Source organism: Priapulus caudatus, unplaced genomic scaffold, assembly GCF_000485595.1.
Source record: "Priapulus caudatus unplaced genomic scaffold, Priapulus_caudatus-5.0.1 Scaffold3, whole genome shotgun sequence".
Lineage (NCBI taxonomy): Eukaryota > Metazoa > Priapulida > Priapulimorpha > Priapulimorphida > Priapulidae > Priapulus > Priapulus caudatus.
The window spans coordinates 1,287,983-1,305,047 of NW_014577064.1; the positions used below are offsets into that span (position 1 = coordinate 1,287,983).

The window sequence follows — 17,065 nt, forward strand, 5'->3', positions numbered from 1 at the left end:
CTCTCTCTCTCTCTCTACGTATATATATATAATATATATATATATATATATATATATATATATATATATATATATATATATATATATATATTATCAGGGGTTAATAATGACATAATTTGTCATTATTAACCTCTGATATTATGTATGTATATTCGTGTGTACATACATGCATATTGTTGTTTATAAATTATATAAAAACATACCGATATTATTTCTACTTGCTGTATGGTGCTGGGAGAAGGTTTATGCGCCTGTTGCGGCACTAGCCTTCCCTACAGTATGTATAGTACAGCACATGGCAACCAATGGGTTAGGCAACCTCGCTAACGCTAACACACTAGCAGGAGTTTGGCCTCTCTACTGGCTATTCGCTGCCCCTGTGCTGAGACTGTCATAGACTGTCCTTGTTCCACATGTGTGTGACTGGCCGAACGTGTCTGCGTTTGTGCTTTGCGTTTGCGTTTGTGTGAAGTGTCCTGTGTGCAGTGACGGGCGTGCCTGAGCGAGTGTATGTGCTGGGTTGCATCTACTGCCTATTACTCATCGCTGCCTGGGTAAGTAGATCTCCCTACATCCGGCGATGTAGATAACCGTAAGGACCAGTCACAAAACATTTCAGCTGTCAGTGCACTGCGTGTGAAATGATGTTCGTAATTTCGTAAAGCTGGAGAAAACCTGATGCTAATATAAGTGGAAGGAGTTGCCGCACATCCAATCCAGGGTCGAATTCTAACTAGACATTGTGCGTGGTTCTTACTATTTTAGTCGTTCACTCTCTCCACGCACATCCTCTTTCCCACTCATCCTCTTTCTCGACCCTGTCTGCCTCTCTCACCGTACTATTCTCGCTGCCAGTAGTGTGGCCATAGTCATGAAGTGAGAAATTATATATAAAGGCCACAGCAAGCTCAAACACTATCTCCACACAGCTGCGCTACTATTTATGTCAGCCCACCAGGGTCATTGCAGGACCAGTTTCACGCATTGTTCCTACTTTAGTGGAGACTGTTATTGTACTGTCACCTGCCCTTTAATACTATCCGTGGTCCAAGATTGACCCGGGCCAGGCAAACTAACCTTCAGTGTACTTACTGTTAGACAGCAAGGAAATTTCTGCACAAATACTAAAAATAGATGCAATGCCAATATTACCACTATTTCCCCCTCCACTCACCTACACTTGTTTTGGCCTGCCCCATTTGATCATTTCTTTCACGTGCATGTGACACCACTGCGTAAACTCACCCACCACCCGAGTTTCACGTGCATGTGACACCACTGCGTAAACTCACCCACCACCCGAGTTTCTTTGTGTCGCTGTTTATTGTTTCACTCCGGCACCAGTTTATATCAACAACGTATAAAGAATATCCTTCTTTATACGCTCGTGTTTATATCGTGCTCGCCCGGTGTTTTATGAAATGTAAGATGTGCTTAAATTAAAGCAGTGTATGAGGGGCTACGCATCCTCTCCTTGTCTCCATGCTAATACCTACTCTATCTCGATCTCTCTATTTCTCTCTCCCACACGACAAAGGCAAACCCTACCCTCTCAGCTTCCGTGTCACGTTCTAATTTCACAGCCTCCCCGCTGCATACGCTTTGTTACATTCTTGGCGTTGCATACCCAATGCGCAGGCTCTGGATGGTAGCTTGCCACTTGCGGCTTCCCTGTCACATCTGCTCGTTAACATTACTGCCTGGGTACCATCCACATCATCTCGCTTGTAGCTTGGTAATCGTGCACTCCCTATAGCTCAAGCGATTGTTCTCGTTTTAGTGTGGGCTGTGATGCATTCATGATCATCCCCAGAGATTGGCGTTTGTAAAATTACCCGCATTGGAAAAAATGTGGCGCAATGTGGCTACGTGTTTCGTTTAAAATGCTCGGGGTTTTGCAGAGTTCAGCCATAGACTGCAGACTGATCATTGCGCTTTGTTAAATACAGCTTTGCACTGTTGCTCAGACTCTCTCTTTCCTCCTATCTCTCCCCTCAGTCCTTTCCTCCTATCTCTCCCCTCAGTCCTTTCCTCCTATCTCTCCCCTCAGTCCTTTCCGTACTTTATCTCGCTGTTCATAATTCCGTCTATGCGTCGATTCCCGTCTTTTCATGTTCTTGGGCTTCTACACCTCAGTCTCTATCCTGCAGCATCTCTCTGTGTTCCTAAGTCACTCGCTGTGTTATTGTAAGCCTCCTTTTGTGTTCCTCAGTCTTTCGGTGTGCCTCGCTGCCTCCCTTTGTGTTTGTAAGCGTCGCACCGTGTTCGCCTGCTTCTCAGTGTCCCACAGCCTCTCAGTGTGTACCTAACATGTCTTTGTCTTGCTCAGGCGCTCTGTATTCCAATCTCAGTGTTTCCTGGTCTTTCCCCGCGCGCCATAGCCACTGCCTGTGCTCTTAAAAGTTTCTCCCCGTGTTATAAACACAGCATTAAATGTAACTACACCGCATCATTGTGTTACTGTGTCAGCGTGTGTGCGTATACAGACACTCACTTGCACTGGTAGCTTATCGCTGCCGTGACGTCATGGCTTCAGCACCGGTTCTTAGTCGGCGCGAGGCTTACTAGGAAAGGCTGCCTGTCGCTCGTTCATACTGGGAATTGAATGAAAACGAATTCAATGTTGAAGTGTACAAATGCCCGGAGCCGACCTAATTAAAGTTCGTCATTAGTCCAAGAGCCTAAAAAACATGCCGCGTGTGCATGATGAGTGAGTGGATCATAGGGAGAGGGTAACAGAGTAACGAGGGGGAGTGGCAGGCTCTATATATGCGTACATGTACATGTGTACTAGAAGCTGAGTACGTGCACGTGTTTATGTGTGTGTGAGAGAGAGAGGCCCACTCTAAACGATTCTACTGCTTGCCGTAATATGACCGACCAGCCAAAATAATGCCGGTGAGACCGTTGAGTTAGCGTTCAAACTAATTCTCGCATGCGCGTAAAGGAATCCATTGCCTGCTCACCGACTCATCCCTTGATATATGCTAGCCTCAGTGTGACTTCTGCAATACACGAGGCTAGGTAAAGGTGGCCTAACCGCGACACCGCTCTAGCCATCGACTTCCCTGTGGTCACGGAGATATTGCTGCTTGGTACGGAGGCTGCGTGTCGACTTGGCAACGCAGACGCGAGCGTGTGCGTGCGTGCGTGCGTGCGTGCTAGCGTACGCGAGAAAGAGAGAGAGCAGGCACAGGGCGGCAGGGTTGGGCGCTGCTGAGGAGGAGGAGGAGGAGGAGGAGGAGGAGAAGGAGGAGCAGGAGGAGGAGCAGGAGGAGGAGGAGGAGGAGGAGAAGGAGGAGGAAAAGGAACAGGAGGAGGAGGAGCAGGAGGAGCAGGAGGATGAGGAGAAGGAGGAGGAGGAGAGGGAACAGGAGGAGGAGGAGGAGGAGGAGGAGAAGGAGGCTGCGTGGTACGGGGACTGCTACTGCTAGTTGATTTCCTTGCGAATCTGTTATTACCAGTAACCTAGGGGATGTGCTGATTGTGCTGGGATGTGTGCGTGCGTGCCAGCCACTGCCTGCCAGCGAGCGGGTGCAGCTAGCTAGCCGTCGATCAATAACTACGGAGGGGAAGGGCACGCGCAGGGCTGCTGCTGCTGCTGCCGTCACCGTCTGCTAGACAGGCTAACAATCCCGCACACAGCCTGTCGTCTGTGTACGGCCGCCTGCTGACGATCCTAATGATGAGATTCAGTAGAATAAGGAAGCAAAGCCGACCGTAGATTACGCACATGCGCGCCTGTATCGTTTGTTGTAATAGCAAAACATGACGCGGTAGGGTAATTACTAATTAGCGCCATGAGGTGTTGAACAATAGGCGTCCATAGGCGGCAGGCCTGAATAAGCATCGAACAGAAATTAATTACAAAAACGCACACTGTTACTGCACTTATAAAACATACACTTTAATCATGTTAAATAACTACAGATTCATGCTCTATGCTCCGCTCGAAACGTTTGCCAGCTCTATGACGCGAATTTCTGCAAAGTTGTCTGAACACATTTCATACACAAAAATTACCAGCCGGTCGCTGCGGCTACGCCACCTGACGGAATGTCACGAGTACACAACAAGACTAATTTTACTTCTAATGCTTTCTAGACGTCCACGAGGCATCTAAATTGCCTGCATAATGCAAATTATTACAATCTAGTGCCGAATTTCAGCGAAAAAAAATGCCAAAAAAGGCATTTTCTAGAGACGAAATAGTGCAACGGTGAACAATTGCGAAGGCTTACTGTTGTACACCTCCTAAATGGCTAGTAGTAAAACCTGGTGCAGAAGCGCATCAGGGCGACGCGCACTTGATCAGTGTAAAATCTGGTCCAATTGCATTATCAGACGGACTGCAGCAGCCTAGCTAGTAGCTAGTAAAGCGGCAGTGTCAAGATGGTGACAAGCCGTGAACATTGTCGTGCCTACTAGCGCAGTAAGGGTAGGATGCGGGGTAGCTGACGGCCGGCCCTAGTACAGTAACATAAGATAACTTTTAAGTAAAGTAACATAAAGATGGTTTCACCGATAGCGACTTTCTTGTGATTTTTTTGGGATGCTTGTGCTTTTTATGGTGTATAAGGGCCGGTCAAGCAAAAATCAGCGCTTCCTTGTGTAAGTAATTTTTTCGTGCGTGCAATGTGGCACAAAGATGCCTGTGTCGGTAATGTTATCTCTGCGTATATGTGTACGCTACTGATTCCACCATTCCGGATTCCTTCTCTCTCATCCCTCGCATGTCAGCTCCGTTTCATTTCGCGATCATTCCTTAAGTTATACCGTTGCATCAGAGATACAGCTGCGCCTCCTTGCGATCACGAGGTGCAACTGCTGTCTCGGGTTGAGCTCAGTGTGTTAGCCAGAGACCCGTCTACTCGTCTTTTTGGACGGCCTATTCTTGGATGAGACGGATGAAATTTGATAGAGACGGCATGAGGGCGGCCCAATTTTATATATTATACACCTTGTATCACTGATAACAGTACTTATAGGAGTATGAAATCGTATCAGATTCCTGTCTTTTTGGCATTTCAGACTAAATTTCCTCCATTTTAAGGTAAGGCCCTCTCCCCTACGGCGCTTCGCGCCCGCAGCATCCTCGCTTCCCTCAGATGGTGAGACTTGTGTGTGTTTTTTTCGTGGCTAACACCGTGGCTGGGCTAGAGGTCAGCACTGCGCTGCCTGGATCTCTGCTACCCCGTAGTGATTCCGTGCGTATGCAGACAGACATGTAACGCATTTCGCCGAGAAGCGTTTACGGCTTCGCGGAAAGCTTGCTGAGAGGCTCGTCATGAATTCGTATTTACAGGGGTAGAAATGAACTTTCTCAAAAAGAGGGAGTCCGCGGCAAAATGAGGGAGTTCGCAGTCTGAAGTTCAAAATTAAAGATATTAGCAACGCATATTTTTAAGATTCATGCGGTTGCACGTCTGCCAAATTTTCTTTGGACATTTGCTGAAAAAATACGGTAATTCCATGAGACCGTGCATGCTCTGGAATAAACTAGTTAGTATGGCAGAATTTTCAGGGACACGGACTCTTGCATATGTCACATCAGGGAGACCGGCAGTAAATCAGGGAGTATTTGATTCCGGACTCCGGACCATTAATTTCGCACCCTGGTATTATGTTTGGAAACTGGAATGCCACCTCTTGGACGTCAGCCCCCTCTCGGTCAATTGCGTTCGCTCTCTCTCGCCCTTTCTCTCTCTTCTCTCTCACGCACGCACTCTCCCTCGCTATGACGCACGCATGCACGCACGCACGCGCACACACACAGACTGTCGCTCTGCCCACATTTCTCCCTCTCCCCCGCTTTCTCTCTCTCTCTCTCTCTCTCTCTCTCTCTCTCTCTCTCTCTCGTCTTTCACATACACACACACACGTATACACGAGGCCGCACGCTGCAGCACACGCACACACGCGCGCGATCGCTCACTGTTCTCCTCTCTATTTGCTCGTCGCTTCAACTTCGCCCGCTCTCTCTGCCTCTTTCTCTCTTTCTCGGCACGCTGTCGTTTCTTTCCCTTTCTCTCCACCTCCCTCTTTCCTCACGCGATTGCTATTCTCCTATCTTTCTATTTATGTTTCGCGTGCCCGTGCGTTTTCGCTTTTTGCTGCTGGCTTTCCGGCTGGCTCTACCCTCACTACTCACTGCTAGGCAAGCATTCACATAATAGTGGTGAAACAATCAATACCGATCTGCTTTGTACGGTATAGGCCATATGAACGCACCGTAAAATAAACAGAGACTTGTAAGTACTCTTGCTATGCGCACGCACGGACGGCACCCCGCAACACATGACGGCGTGGTGGCACGCACACGCCCGACACACGCCGTTGGTGCAACGCACACGGCCGCTAACACAAACGCCGTGGTGCACGCACAACGATGACCGCGCCACACGCCCGCCTGCGCTCGCGCCAGCGTGACCGGCAGCGGCACCGCAGCGCCGCCCACACGACCGGGGACAGAGCGCTCGCGCCAGCGGCACACGGCCACCGCACACCGACGGTTACGCCGTGGTGCACGCACACGTTGGGCCGCACACGTACAACGCCGTGGTGCACGCACACGTGCATTGATGCTTGTAATCGCAATGACGTTGGTATATTAGGCTGACATATTAGCTATAAGGTCAGAGAAATAGAACAGAAGAGAAGAATTAATTGAGCAAAAGTTACGCTCTGAGACTCAGCTAATTACAGCAATTGATGACGTGCGTTAAATTCTCATTTTCAGATTCTCTTCAGAATTCTCGTTTTCGCAACGAAAGCATAAATTGCTAAACAAATGTGAAATCGAACTTTTTTGAAATTCCTGAACTAGAATACCGTATTGCTAGTGCCTTGCGTCGCAGATTGTGTGTAGACCTGTGTGCTGCGGTACATACAGGTGCGATGCAGCGTAAATTGACTACGTCACGAATTTTCCATGGTTAAAATTTGTAAAAAAAAAAATTGCCCATTTTTTACATTAAAAGTAAAACTAAACGTTACTAAATTATATCCTCAAACTCTGCACAACCGATGATAAAACATGTGTTTACGTGTGGTTAAATTTGGCGAAAAATCTAGACGACTTTGGTAATTTCTGTTGTCTAACACTATTCCCCAAGTACTGTTAGATACTGGCGTCTCTCTGTTTTTGCACGGCGGAAATTAGGACCATATAAAGAAGGTATATAAGCATGAAAAGTAAACAGAAAGCGCACTAATCGTTTTCATACATTTTATTTTGTACAAATAACAGCACAAATAACCTGAATGGTGCTAGATAATTCGTGACGTAAATCACTTAAGTGCGTACAGCTGTGTAGCTGCAGGAGGTCGAGTTTTAATTTTGTAGGACAAGACAGGTGTTGCTTTCGTGACGTGTATTTATCTGCGTGAGTGTAACATTAGTAGTAAATTGTTACGTGAGTGTGACATGTATCTGTGTAAGTGTGACATGTCGCTGTGTGATTGTAAGTATTGTATAGTTACGTGAGTGGGACATGTATCTGTGTAAGTGTGACATGTCGCTGTGTGATTGTAAGTATTGTATAGTTACGCGAGTGTGACATGTATCTGTGTAAGTGTGACATGTCACTGTGTGATTGTAAGTATTGTATAGTTACGCGAGTGTGACATGTATCTGTGTAAGTGTGACATCGTGCAGCTGTGTGATTGTAACTTTCGTATAGCTGATTGAGTGTGCCACGTAGCTGGGCGACGCCGACATTAGGCAGCTGCTTATAGCTGTCATATTATGTGCTGCAGGTCGGTGACGGATCCGAGGGATGGCAAGCGTGTCGCGCTGAAGAAGATGCCCAACGTTTTCCAGAACCTGGTGTCGAGTAAGCGTGTCTACCGGGAGCTGCGTATGCTATGTTTCTTCAAGCATGAAAACGTGAGTGTCACCTTCATCCTTGACACATTCGTTTGGCGTTACTACGCCCACCGTCGTCGTATGCGCCTATTCCCATGGTCTATAGAACCTTTATTCCTAGGCAGGTGATGTCACTTCCACCTCTGGGGGTGTGTCGAGTACTGAGAGAGTGAGTGAAGTGATGGTAACCATGCCCTATATCTCGTTGGGAACCCAGCTCTACCTCTCTCGCATGCCATTACCATCTCCCCTCCTGGAGTAGGCCAACTCTATCCCTGTGCATGCCTCATCCAGAGTTCGAAATTAGGCGCGCACGCTTAATTGTGCTAAATGCGACTTTAGTTTTCAAAATAGCGACTGGTCCTTTTCACTCTCAAACGGACGCTATAGAAGTATGCGTTCAGAAGTGTTTTCGTACACTGCTTTACTTTTATATATATATATATATATTATATACACTATATATTTGCTTTCATTTTCCACTTTTATTTTATTTCGTATATACTAATATTTAAGGGCACGTGCTGGTTTAGCATCTTACCTAAAAAGTTATTCGTGTCTCCTGCCATCTGTAGCACGATTCCAACGATTGTAAGAGAACTACCTCGATCAAGTAAGGTCGTCGAGGGCAATGATTTCAAACAGTCTTCCTGCATGACCATATTCGTATTTTTCCGACTAATGCAGTACTTACTGGTATTGCTTGCGTAACAGCAACTGCCTAAAGTAAGGCTAACGTGTCTTAGAATACCCATAAACCGTTACTTTCACAAAAATATACCATGTCACTTGTTTCTCGTGAGACCCTGCCCTTGGTACGTTGACATGTTACTTAATTGAATTACTTAATTGAATTACTTAATTGAATTAAGCACTAGAGATGTTGTGCCAATCTAGAACCGCTATTACGTTGCTGACCTTTGTCATTGGTCTTTGACATGACCTTTGTCTGGTGGTTGCCGATTTCAAGTGAATTGTCGCTGTACTAAAGAACGTGGCTGCATTACTTGCTATTTTATATACCACAAAGCGAAAACTAATTGTAATTTGTATGCTAAGGAAATCAGCAACATGTAGGTAAGAATATATATCGCCATGTTTTTCTCGATTGTGTGGTTATTTCTGAAATGATTCCTTTAGTTTCAAAACGCACGGACACTTGTAAAACGCGGCCCCGTGAGCCGTCTGCCAACTAGCTACATATAAGCAGAAGTAGATAATAGTCTTCTATATATTTTATTCTATTCTATTGATTTCCCTATCATCTACTTCTGATATTTAAGTGAGTAGTATTCATCACTGCGGTAATACTAATTAGGTATACCGCGCGCGGGGCGAGGTCAGAAATAAGTCAGGGAGACGGCGTGGCTGTGTTCTCAACAAAGCCGTTAATACGAGCGGCTGTGCGGCGGTATAGAGACAGCGGCGTCACGGCGGCAGCTGCTGCTGCTGCTGCTGCTGCTGCGCGGTAGCGGGACGCGGCCGGCGTGCCTGCTGGTCGGCTGAAGGGCGGCACGTACGCGCACGTGCCGCGAGAGCGAGAAAAATGACGCGAGGGGACCGTATATATTATCAGGGGTTAATAATGACAAAATTGTGTCATTATTTACCTCTGATATTATATACTTACTATCAAAAACCAAAGCGCCTATATATAGATAATATATCTATATATATATATATATAATATCAAGAGCTAATAATACCTTATTAGCTCTTGATTATAGCTCTTGATAATATATCAGGAATTTGTCTTTATTAACTCCTGAATATATCTATATACATCTATATATATCTATATAATATATTTAGTCTCTATCTCTCTGTGTGCGTGTGGGTGTGCGTGCGTGCGTGCGTGCGTGCGTGTGTGTGAATGCCTTCTAGCTTGCCCCTCATGTATCGCAACTTAAAAAATATTTGAAATTAAACGTACCCTCATGCCAAGACATAATATAGTCGAAAACGATTTTACGTCGCATTTTTCATGTAACTTGGTTACGCCGGCAGTTAGGAGTGATCTGTTCTCAGCTATCACTTGCGAAGAGTACTGCAGGGAGCACGTGACTGCTGCAGGGGTCGAGATGGAAAAAACAACACTTATGATACGCAGAAATGACACTGAACATATACTTTCCGTAGAAGCTTTATGATTTCTAAGTAAAATATTAGCATGGTGCGTAACAGATGTTTATGGTAGCGCAGCTTCGCCTGCTTCCTCACACTAGTGGGTCCGGTAACGAGGATATAGACTGTGTAGCTGCAAAATTCTGGGTGAATTGGTATCAACAAATGTTTTCATGTTCAAATTTATAACCAGAAAGGTACGTCGTACTTACTTCCACTTTTCCGGCAACGAACTCGCGTTCGGAGAAATGGATGAATATCGACCCCCTGATGTTGTCATCTAGCTAGCTGATCAGGCTTTCGTGGTTTACATGAAAACGTTGCGTGAATCGTCATCTATATCTGTCATCGACGGTGGCATCCAATAGTTACACTCTGACTGGCAGCGAGATCAAGTCCGCCCCCACCACCACCTTCACGCTACAGCACACATATATATATAACACCCATTTATAACGCATATATATATATAACACAGTTGTTATATATGTGTGTGCTGTAGCGTGAGGGTGGTGGGGGGGGGGCGGACTTGATCTCCCTGCCAATGGTATAACTCCACTCAATATGTCCTCTGGCCCATACTTCGTCTGAAAATACTTCCATTCCGTAAACCGTTACTACCGTTACTGTACTACCGTTACGGACATATCGCATGTACATACATATTTCCAGTATCCTGATATGTGCATGTAGTACGTGGCCTAGTAGGCTATAGTATCCCGGCGTGCGAGTGTGGGTCGAGTACTGATCAACTGGCGTGTACGTGTTGTTTCAGGTGCTGCAGGCGCGCGAGATTCTGCAGCCTCCGCCAGTGGAGTTTTTCCACGAAATGTATCTTTTTCCAGCGTTCTATATACGCACGTATTATGTATATATAGCCACTTGTTTGTGTATTTGCTTGTGTGCGTTTATGCATGCGTGCGTGTGTGTGCGCGAGTGCGTATGCGTGTATGTATACTTTAAATTTCAAAAGACACGAACCTGATACACTATACGATCACGAGCCTCATTACACTTACCTAGTATAAATGCGAGTGTATAATGGCACTCTGCTAGTATATGATATTATAGATTTTATAATGAGTTGAACACGAGAATCAAATGTGCTTGACATCTATTTTACTTTATCCTTTTCGTTATATTTTTTAGGCAAAATGAGAATGTAATTATTGCTGGAAGCGAAAAAAAATCGCCGTGAAATCATCGATAATGTGATAGAGATTGATATCTAAATGCAGCACCGATTTTGTTTGCTGCTACGATGTGTGGTTTGCAACGGCTTTTACTAGACATCGCGTACGATGCCCAAGGAATCTTTTTTTAAATTCGCATCCTCTACCGCTGCTCGGGTTGTACCGGGGTCAGCCCTATATAGACCGAAGATCCGATAGACCGAATATTGCAAAGGATTATGGTTAGAGTTAGGGTTAGGGTTAGGGTTAGGGTTAGGGCATATATATGGTTTATAGTGGCATCATATGATTTATAGTGGCATCATATGATTTATAGTGGCATCGGTGGATGTGCGGCATATTCACGTTCGAATACGGCATCAGTGGATGTCCGGATGCGTAGCCTGGAGGCTAGGCGACCGATTCCGGACGTGTAGCCACTGCGTATTCGAATAAACCTTCGGTCTATCGGGCCTTCGGTCTATAGGGCTGTAACCGTTGTACCAGTATTGCGTTGTTGTCAGCGGTTAGTAGAACGTGGGCCACTGCTCTGAGGTTACTCAGTCATGGGCCGGCGGCAGATACGATGGTGTGCCATGTCCTGTACTGATTGCCGCTCGTATGGGCTGCTGGTCAACCGTCGACATTTGCGGGGCAGTGTTCAGCAATTGTGGGCCACTGGTCAACGTGTAGTGAATGTGGATCAGTGGACAGTAGATGCTGATTATGGGCAAGTGGCAAACAGGTAGTGATTGCGTCTCAGTGGATAGTGGTCAGTTGGTGTTAGGGTACAGGTACTGTTCGTGACCGGCGATTGTAGGCCAGTCGTCCGCCGTCGGGTCGGATCGCCAGCGGTCAGTGTTTACGGAACGAGGTCTTCCGCCCCGCAAATAGGTTATTTATTAAACCACAATAATAGCGGCGATCGGCTGTGTGCGCGGGTGTGTGTGTGCGCGCGGGTGTGTGTGTGTGCGCGCGCGCGTGTGTGTATGTATGTATGTGTGCGTGTGGGTGTGAGTTTGTGTGCATTCGTGTGTGAGTGTGTGTGTGTGTGCGTGCGTACATGTGCGCGTGTGAGTGTGCTCGCGTGCGTGCGTGTGCGTGCGTGCGTGCGTGTGTGTGGACGAGTAGCGAGCGGGTTCTCCGTACGGCTGCTATATACAGCAAACAGCTTCGTTGACCCATTTACAATGCTAATGATCATCGCACAGCGAAAGTGGTTCAGGTCTGTGTAGATGGGTGTTGACGATTGTCATTCTATATTAGGTGGCGGCGGGAGGGGGAGGGGTGTTACGCACCGGTGCTGGCGCGGTAAACAATACGATCGGAAGCGCTATCACAGCCAAGGTGAAGACAGAAGCACGCTTGCGGCGCGCGCGCGTGCGTACAGACGCTCCACTTTCACCATTGAAGGTCTCTCTCTCTCTCTCTCTCTCTCTCTCTCTCTCTCTCTCTCTTTCTCTCTCTCTGCTCGTGCGTGCGTACACGCGTCCTCTATTCTCGCCAAACGTTGCGCGTGTCTACGAGCGGAGGCTGCGTGCGGTGAGGCTACGGGGATGGGGCCATATAGTGTAGAACACGGTTGGTCATGAAGGGCTGATAGCTGAACCACTCTGCGGCGACGGGGTGGGGGCATATCTGAGGGTGGGTCCACTGTGGGGAGAGCACTGATGAGAGCAGGTCTTGTGGAGTGCTTAGCCTGCGCCGTACGACTAGGCTTCACTTTACTACCAGCAAAGCGTCGCTCTGTATGAAATCTACGGCTCTTGTGATCCTACACCTGTGTCGTCAGTGCGATACGTGTGTATCAGCAGGAGATCAGCTCGATAGCCACTGGCTATGGGTATGAGTGTGCGTTGGGTATTAATTTGTATGCGAGGTGATTGTATGCGACGTCTATAGTTGGTGTGTGTGATCAAGCAGGTTGAGGGAAGGGAAGGTGACGTAGATTGAGCAGTATAATGTGGAACCGATTCTCTTGTGTTGGTACGTGGCACGCAGCGCTGGTTTAAGATACAGCATTGCAGACATCGTATATATATATATATATATATATATATATATATATATATATATATATATATCTATATCTATCTATATATATATATATATTATAAGCTTGCCATAACAAGCATCGTGTTGTATAAGATGTTCAAAATGAAGGCTTATATGAGCTACGATATCATTATTCAAATATGTATGTGGGATGTGACATGTATATATGCGTCATGGCAGATATCATGAGGAGTCGTTGTAAATTAGCAGATCCGTTATAGTTCTGTGAATCCAGAGGGTAATTCAGCAGAATCAATGAGCAGGCGATTTGTATCGTAGAGCTAGCTAGCTACTTCATGCGATCTCTATCGGCAGTTTGTGCGACAGCATCTCGCATTTCAAGGAAAATATTTTGACGATCTTGGCGTGGGATGTGCGGTTGGTCATGGCATTGGAAGAAGGGAGTGAGAGAGAAGGGGAGGGGGAAGAGAGAGAGCGAGCGAGCGAGAGAGAGAGAGAGAGAGAGAGAGAGCCGAGAGTGTGCGCTTGCGAGTGAGATAGAGAGAAAGAAAAGGGAGAGGGTGACGAACATCAATGCGTAAAAAGTAGGCCAAACTTCCCACGTGGATGAAACTGAAAGCAGACATTATTTGGATTCGCTTTTAAGAAATAGGTTACAACATAATTTCACACCCTCAGCGCGATTGTCAGCCCCATGCTAATGCTCGGTAACTAGACGGTCTACAGCTGCTCCAGCAGCTGACTTTTTCTAATACGCAAACGACGCCCGTTGCCGTCTTAGGCAGCGACGTCTGTTTTTTTGGCGGCGGCTGTATGAATGACACCGATCTGTGTAACTTTCCGTTTCGGTGACCATCGTGAGTCGGTGACGGCTGGTGGGTCACCTTGCAGCGTGCGTCAGCCACCGTGGAAAGCAGGCCGACCGTTCTCTACTGTACCCCAGTTCTGTCTGTGCACATGCCACACTAATACATTCAAATGCAGGCACACACGAACACAAGCAAACGCACGCGCACCTGCGCACAGACGTAACTTACACATACGCACGCGTGCGCGCGCTCACGCACACAGACATGAACACGCGCGTACACAAGAACATGGCGTGGTCACAAGCGATGGTCACTACGTCCCGTAAGAAGACAACGGCTACGACGTGAAAACACCGCCACGCTACTCGTGGCGAGGTAATTGCAATGTCGCACGCCAGCTCTTATTATAGCTGTCTGTCCTACATGGGAGTAATTAGTGATAACTACATCCAGGAGATTGACTTTGGTGTTGGCGGGCCTTAGTGGCTGGCTCGGTGGTGCTCAGACGGGGGTTAGCTCTAGAACTATAGCCCTTCGCCGCTCTGCCCTGTTGCAGAGCGAAGGTCTATAGTTCTGGAGCTCGGCGGTGGTCGGCAAAAGTACGACCAGTCGCCGGTGCTGCAATGTAATGGTGACGTACCTAGAAGCAGCGCTGCCATCCGTAACACGAGATCTTCGCTTTTCATATGCACACACGCAGCATGTGCGCATGCGCGCACGCAGACGGCACACTTTATGTAGATGAGATTCTATTGAGATGTAGATTAGATGCAGCTGAGGATCGAACGGAATGTCCATGCGTGTGTGAAAGAATGAGTTATAACTTATAGGGAGAACAAGATCTGGGTAGGGACAGACAGAAAGATTAGGGTAGTAACAAACATTCAAAGGTAGGTAGGGATAGAAAGTTGGTGAAAAACAAAAGGAACAGATAGAGACTACTGAAATATATAAACTGCACATATTTGGTGTTTTTTGCTGTATGTGTCTGTTGTTGTTGTTGTTGTTGTTGTTGTTGTTGTTGTTGTTGTTGTTGTTGTTGTTGTTGTTGTTGTTGTTGTTGTTACTGCTGCTGCTGTTGTTCCCTTAACTAGTCTTGTTTCCAGCTATGTGATATCAGAGTTGATGCAGAGCGATCTACACAAGATCATTGTCTCACCCCAACCTCTCACATCCGACCATGTAAAGGTGTTCCTCTACCAAATACTCAGGGGTGAGTGTGTGCACGCCTGTGTGCGTGCGTGCATATACGCGTTAGTGGTGCATGCCAGTTAATGCTTATATAATCTGTTCAATGTCATTAATAGGGATGTCACCTAGTTAACTATGGTTTTAGAACTTCGCATACACTAGTCTGTGTGCTGAATGCAGCGTAATCCAAGCGTTGAGTCTTGCTTCACGCCTTTGCTGCATCCCCTGGCAATGTGGGTTAGGGTTAGTGGCATGTAGCTTAGTAGTAAGCGCTTAGTCATTGGCTTCACATATCATATCACACTGACCCCACAACCGCATTCGATCAGGTTGCATCACGAGCTGCAGAACCTCAAACAACAAATAGAAATTCTCCGATTGCAATCGGGAGCATGTTAAAAACAGAGAATATAAAAACGTGTTTTTTTTGCATGCCATTCAATATGAGTTATACACGTAGACGTCTATACAGTCGTGTTCTTGTCATTATGCAGGGTTGAAGTATCTGCATTCAGCAAAAGTGCTTCACCGGGACATCAAACCAGGAAACTTGCTAGTCAATAGTAACTGTGTGCTCAAGGTATGTAATTAATTAAGGCAGCATGTGCTATGAACAAATAAGTAAACAAAATGCACATAAGCTTTGTTATGATGATAATGCCCTGACGAGGCTGCTTATATATTGCTTGTACTATTCTGGGCAGGTCGCGTAAAATTTTATCATTAACAACAGGTAATGCACAAACGAGGGCTCATCATTGAATGATTGAGTAAGCATGCAAACGTGCAGGCTCGACCTACTAGATACATCCTGCTATTTAGCACATCTCTCGTGGCCCATCTGTGTTATGGTAACAGCGGCATGCCAGAAGCTGTGGCAGTAGGTTGATGGGATATAACGCAGGCTATGACTGACCTCCTGCCATGGTTTCCTGCAGCTACTATTTCTGTGTGCCCTCTGATCCCACAGCTTAGGTTTTTCTTGTCCACCACTTCATCGTTTAACGGTCGGCATGGCTTCTCACATCTACAGCTTACCAGCGGCTTGCTGCTGCTGACACTAACAGATCAAATGTGTTTAGTGGCCGTGAAATTTGTCTCGTTCGTTTTGTTTCACTTTCCATCTTGCTGCCCAGTCGTTTCGCACTCGTTTTGCCTCGATCTCTTTTTCTCGCAACCTCTATCTCTCTCTCTCTCCTTCCTCATTTCTTTGCATCTCTTTCCTACTCACCTGTTGCTTGTTCTCTCTCTATCATCCTATCCATTCTCCCTCTCTTAATCCCTTTCCTCTTTCTATATCTCACTCTTCTCTCTCCCTTGATCTACCCACCCTCTATCAGTAGCAACTGACCATGTCTCCGTTTGCAGATATGTGATTACGGGCTAGCCAGGGTGGAGGAGTCGGACGCACAGCGGCACATGACGCAGGAGGTGGTGACTCAGTACTACCGGCCGCCCGAGATCCTCATGGGCGCGCGTCACTATGACTACAGTGTAGACCTCTGGTCCGTCGGCTGCATATTTGCAGAGCTCATCGGCCGCCGCATCCTGTTTCAAGCGCAGACGCCGCTACTGCAGGTTGGCCATTGTTGTTGTTGTTGTTGTCATTGCTGTCATTGTTGTTGCTGTCAATGCTGTTATTGTTGTCAATGCTGTTGTTGTTGTTGTTGTCATTGCTGTTGTTGTTGTTGCTGTCATTGCTGTTGTTGTTGTCAATGCTGTTGTTGTTGTTGTTGTCATTGCTGTTGTTGTTGTTGCTGTCATTGCTGTTGTTGTTGTCAATGCTGTTGTTGTTGTTGTTGTCATTGCTGTTGTTGTTGTTGCTGTCATTGCTGTTGTTGTTGTCAATGCTGTTGTTGTTGTTGTTGTCATTGCTGTTGTTGTTG

At 46.6% G+C, this 17,065-nt stretch overlaps 1 protein-coding gene across 1 annotated transcript in view; it reads left to right on the forward strand.

Annotated features, from left to right (window-relative positions):
• Positions 1-17,065, forward strand: part of LOC106820925 (serine/threonine-protein kinase NLK-like) — a 37,432-nt gene that overhangs the window by 12,971 nt on the left and 7,396 nt on the right. The window contains exons 2-6 of the mRNA XM_014825530.1: positions 7,759-7,888; positions 10,767-10,822; positions 15,095-15,201; positions 15,674-15,759; positions 16,548-16,757. Coding sequence (XP_014681016.1) covers positions 7,759-7,888; positions 10,767-10,822; positions 15,095-15,201; positions 15,674-15,759; positions 16,548-16,757 — 589 coding nt within the window. The remainder of the gene's footprint in view (positions 1-7,758; positions 7,889-10,766; positions 10,823-15,094; positions 15,202-15,673; positions 15,760-16,547; positions 16,758-17,065) is intronic.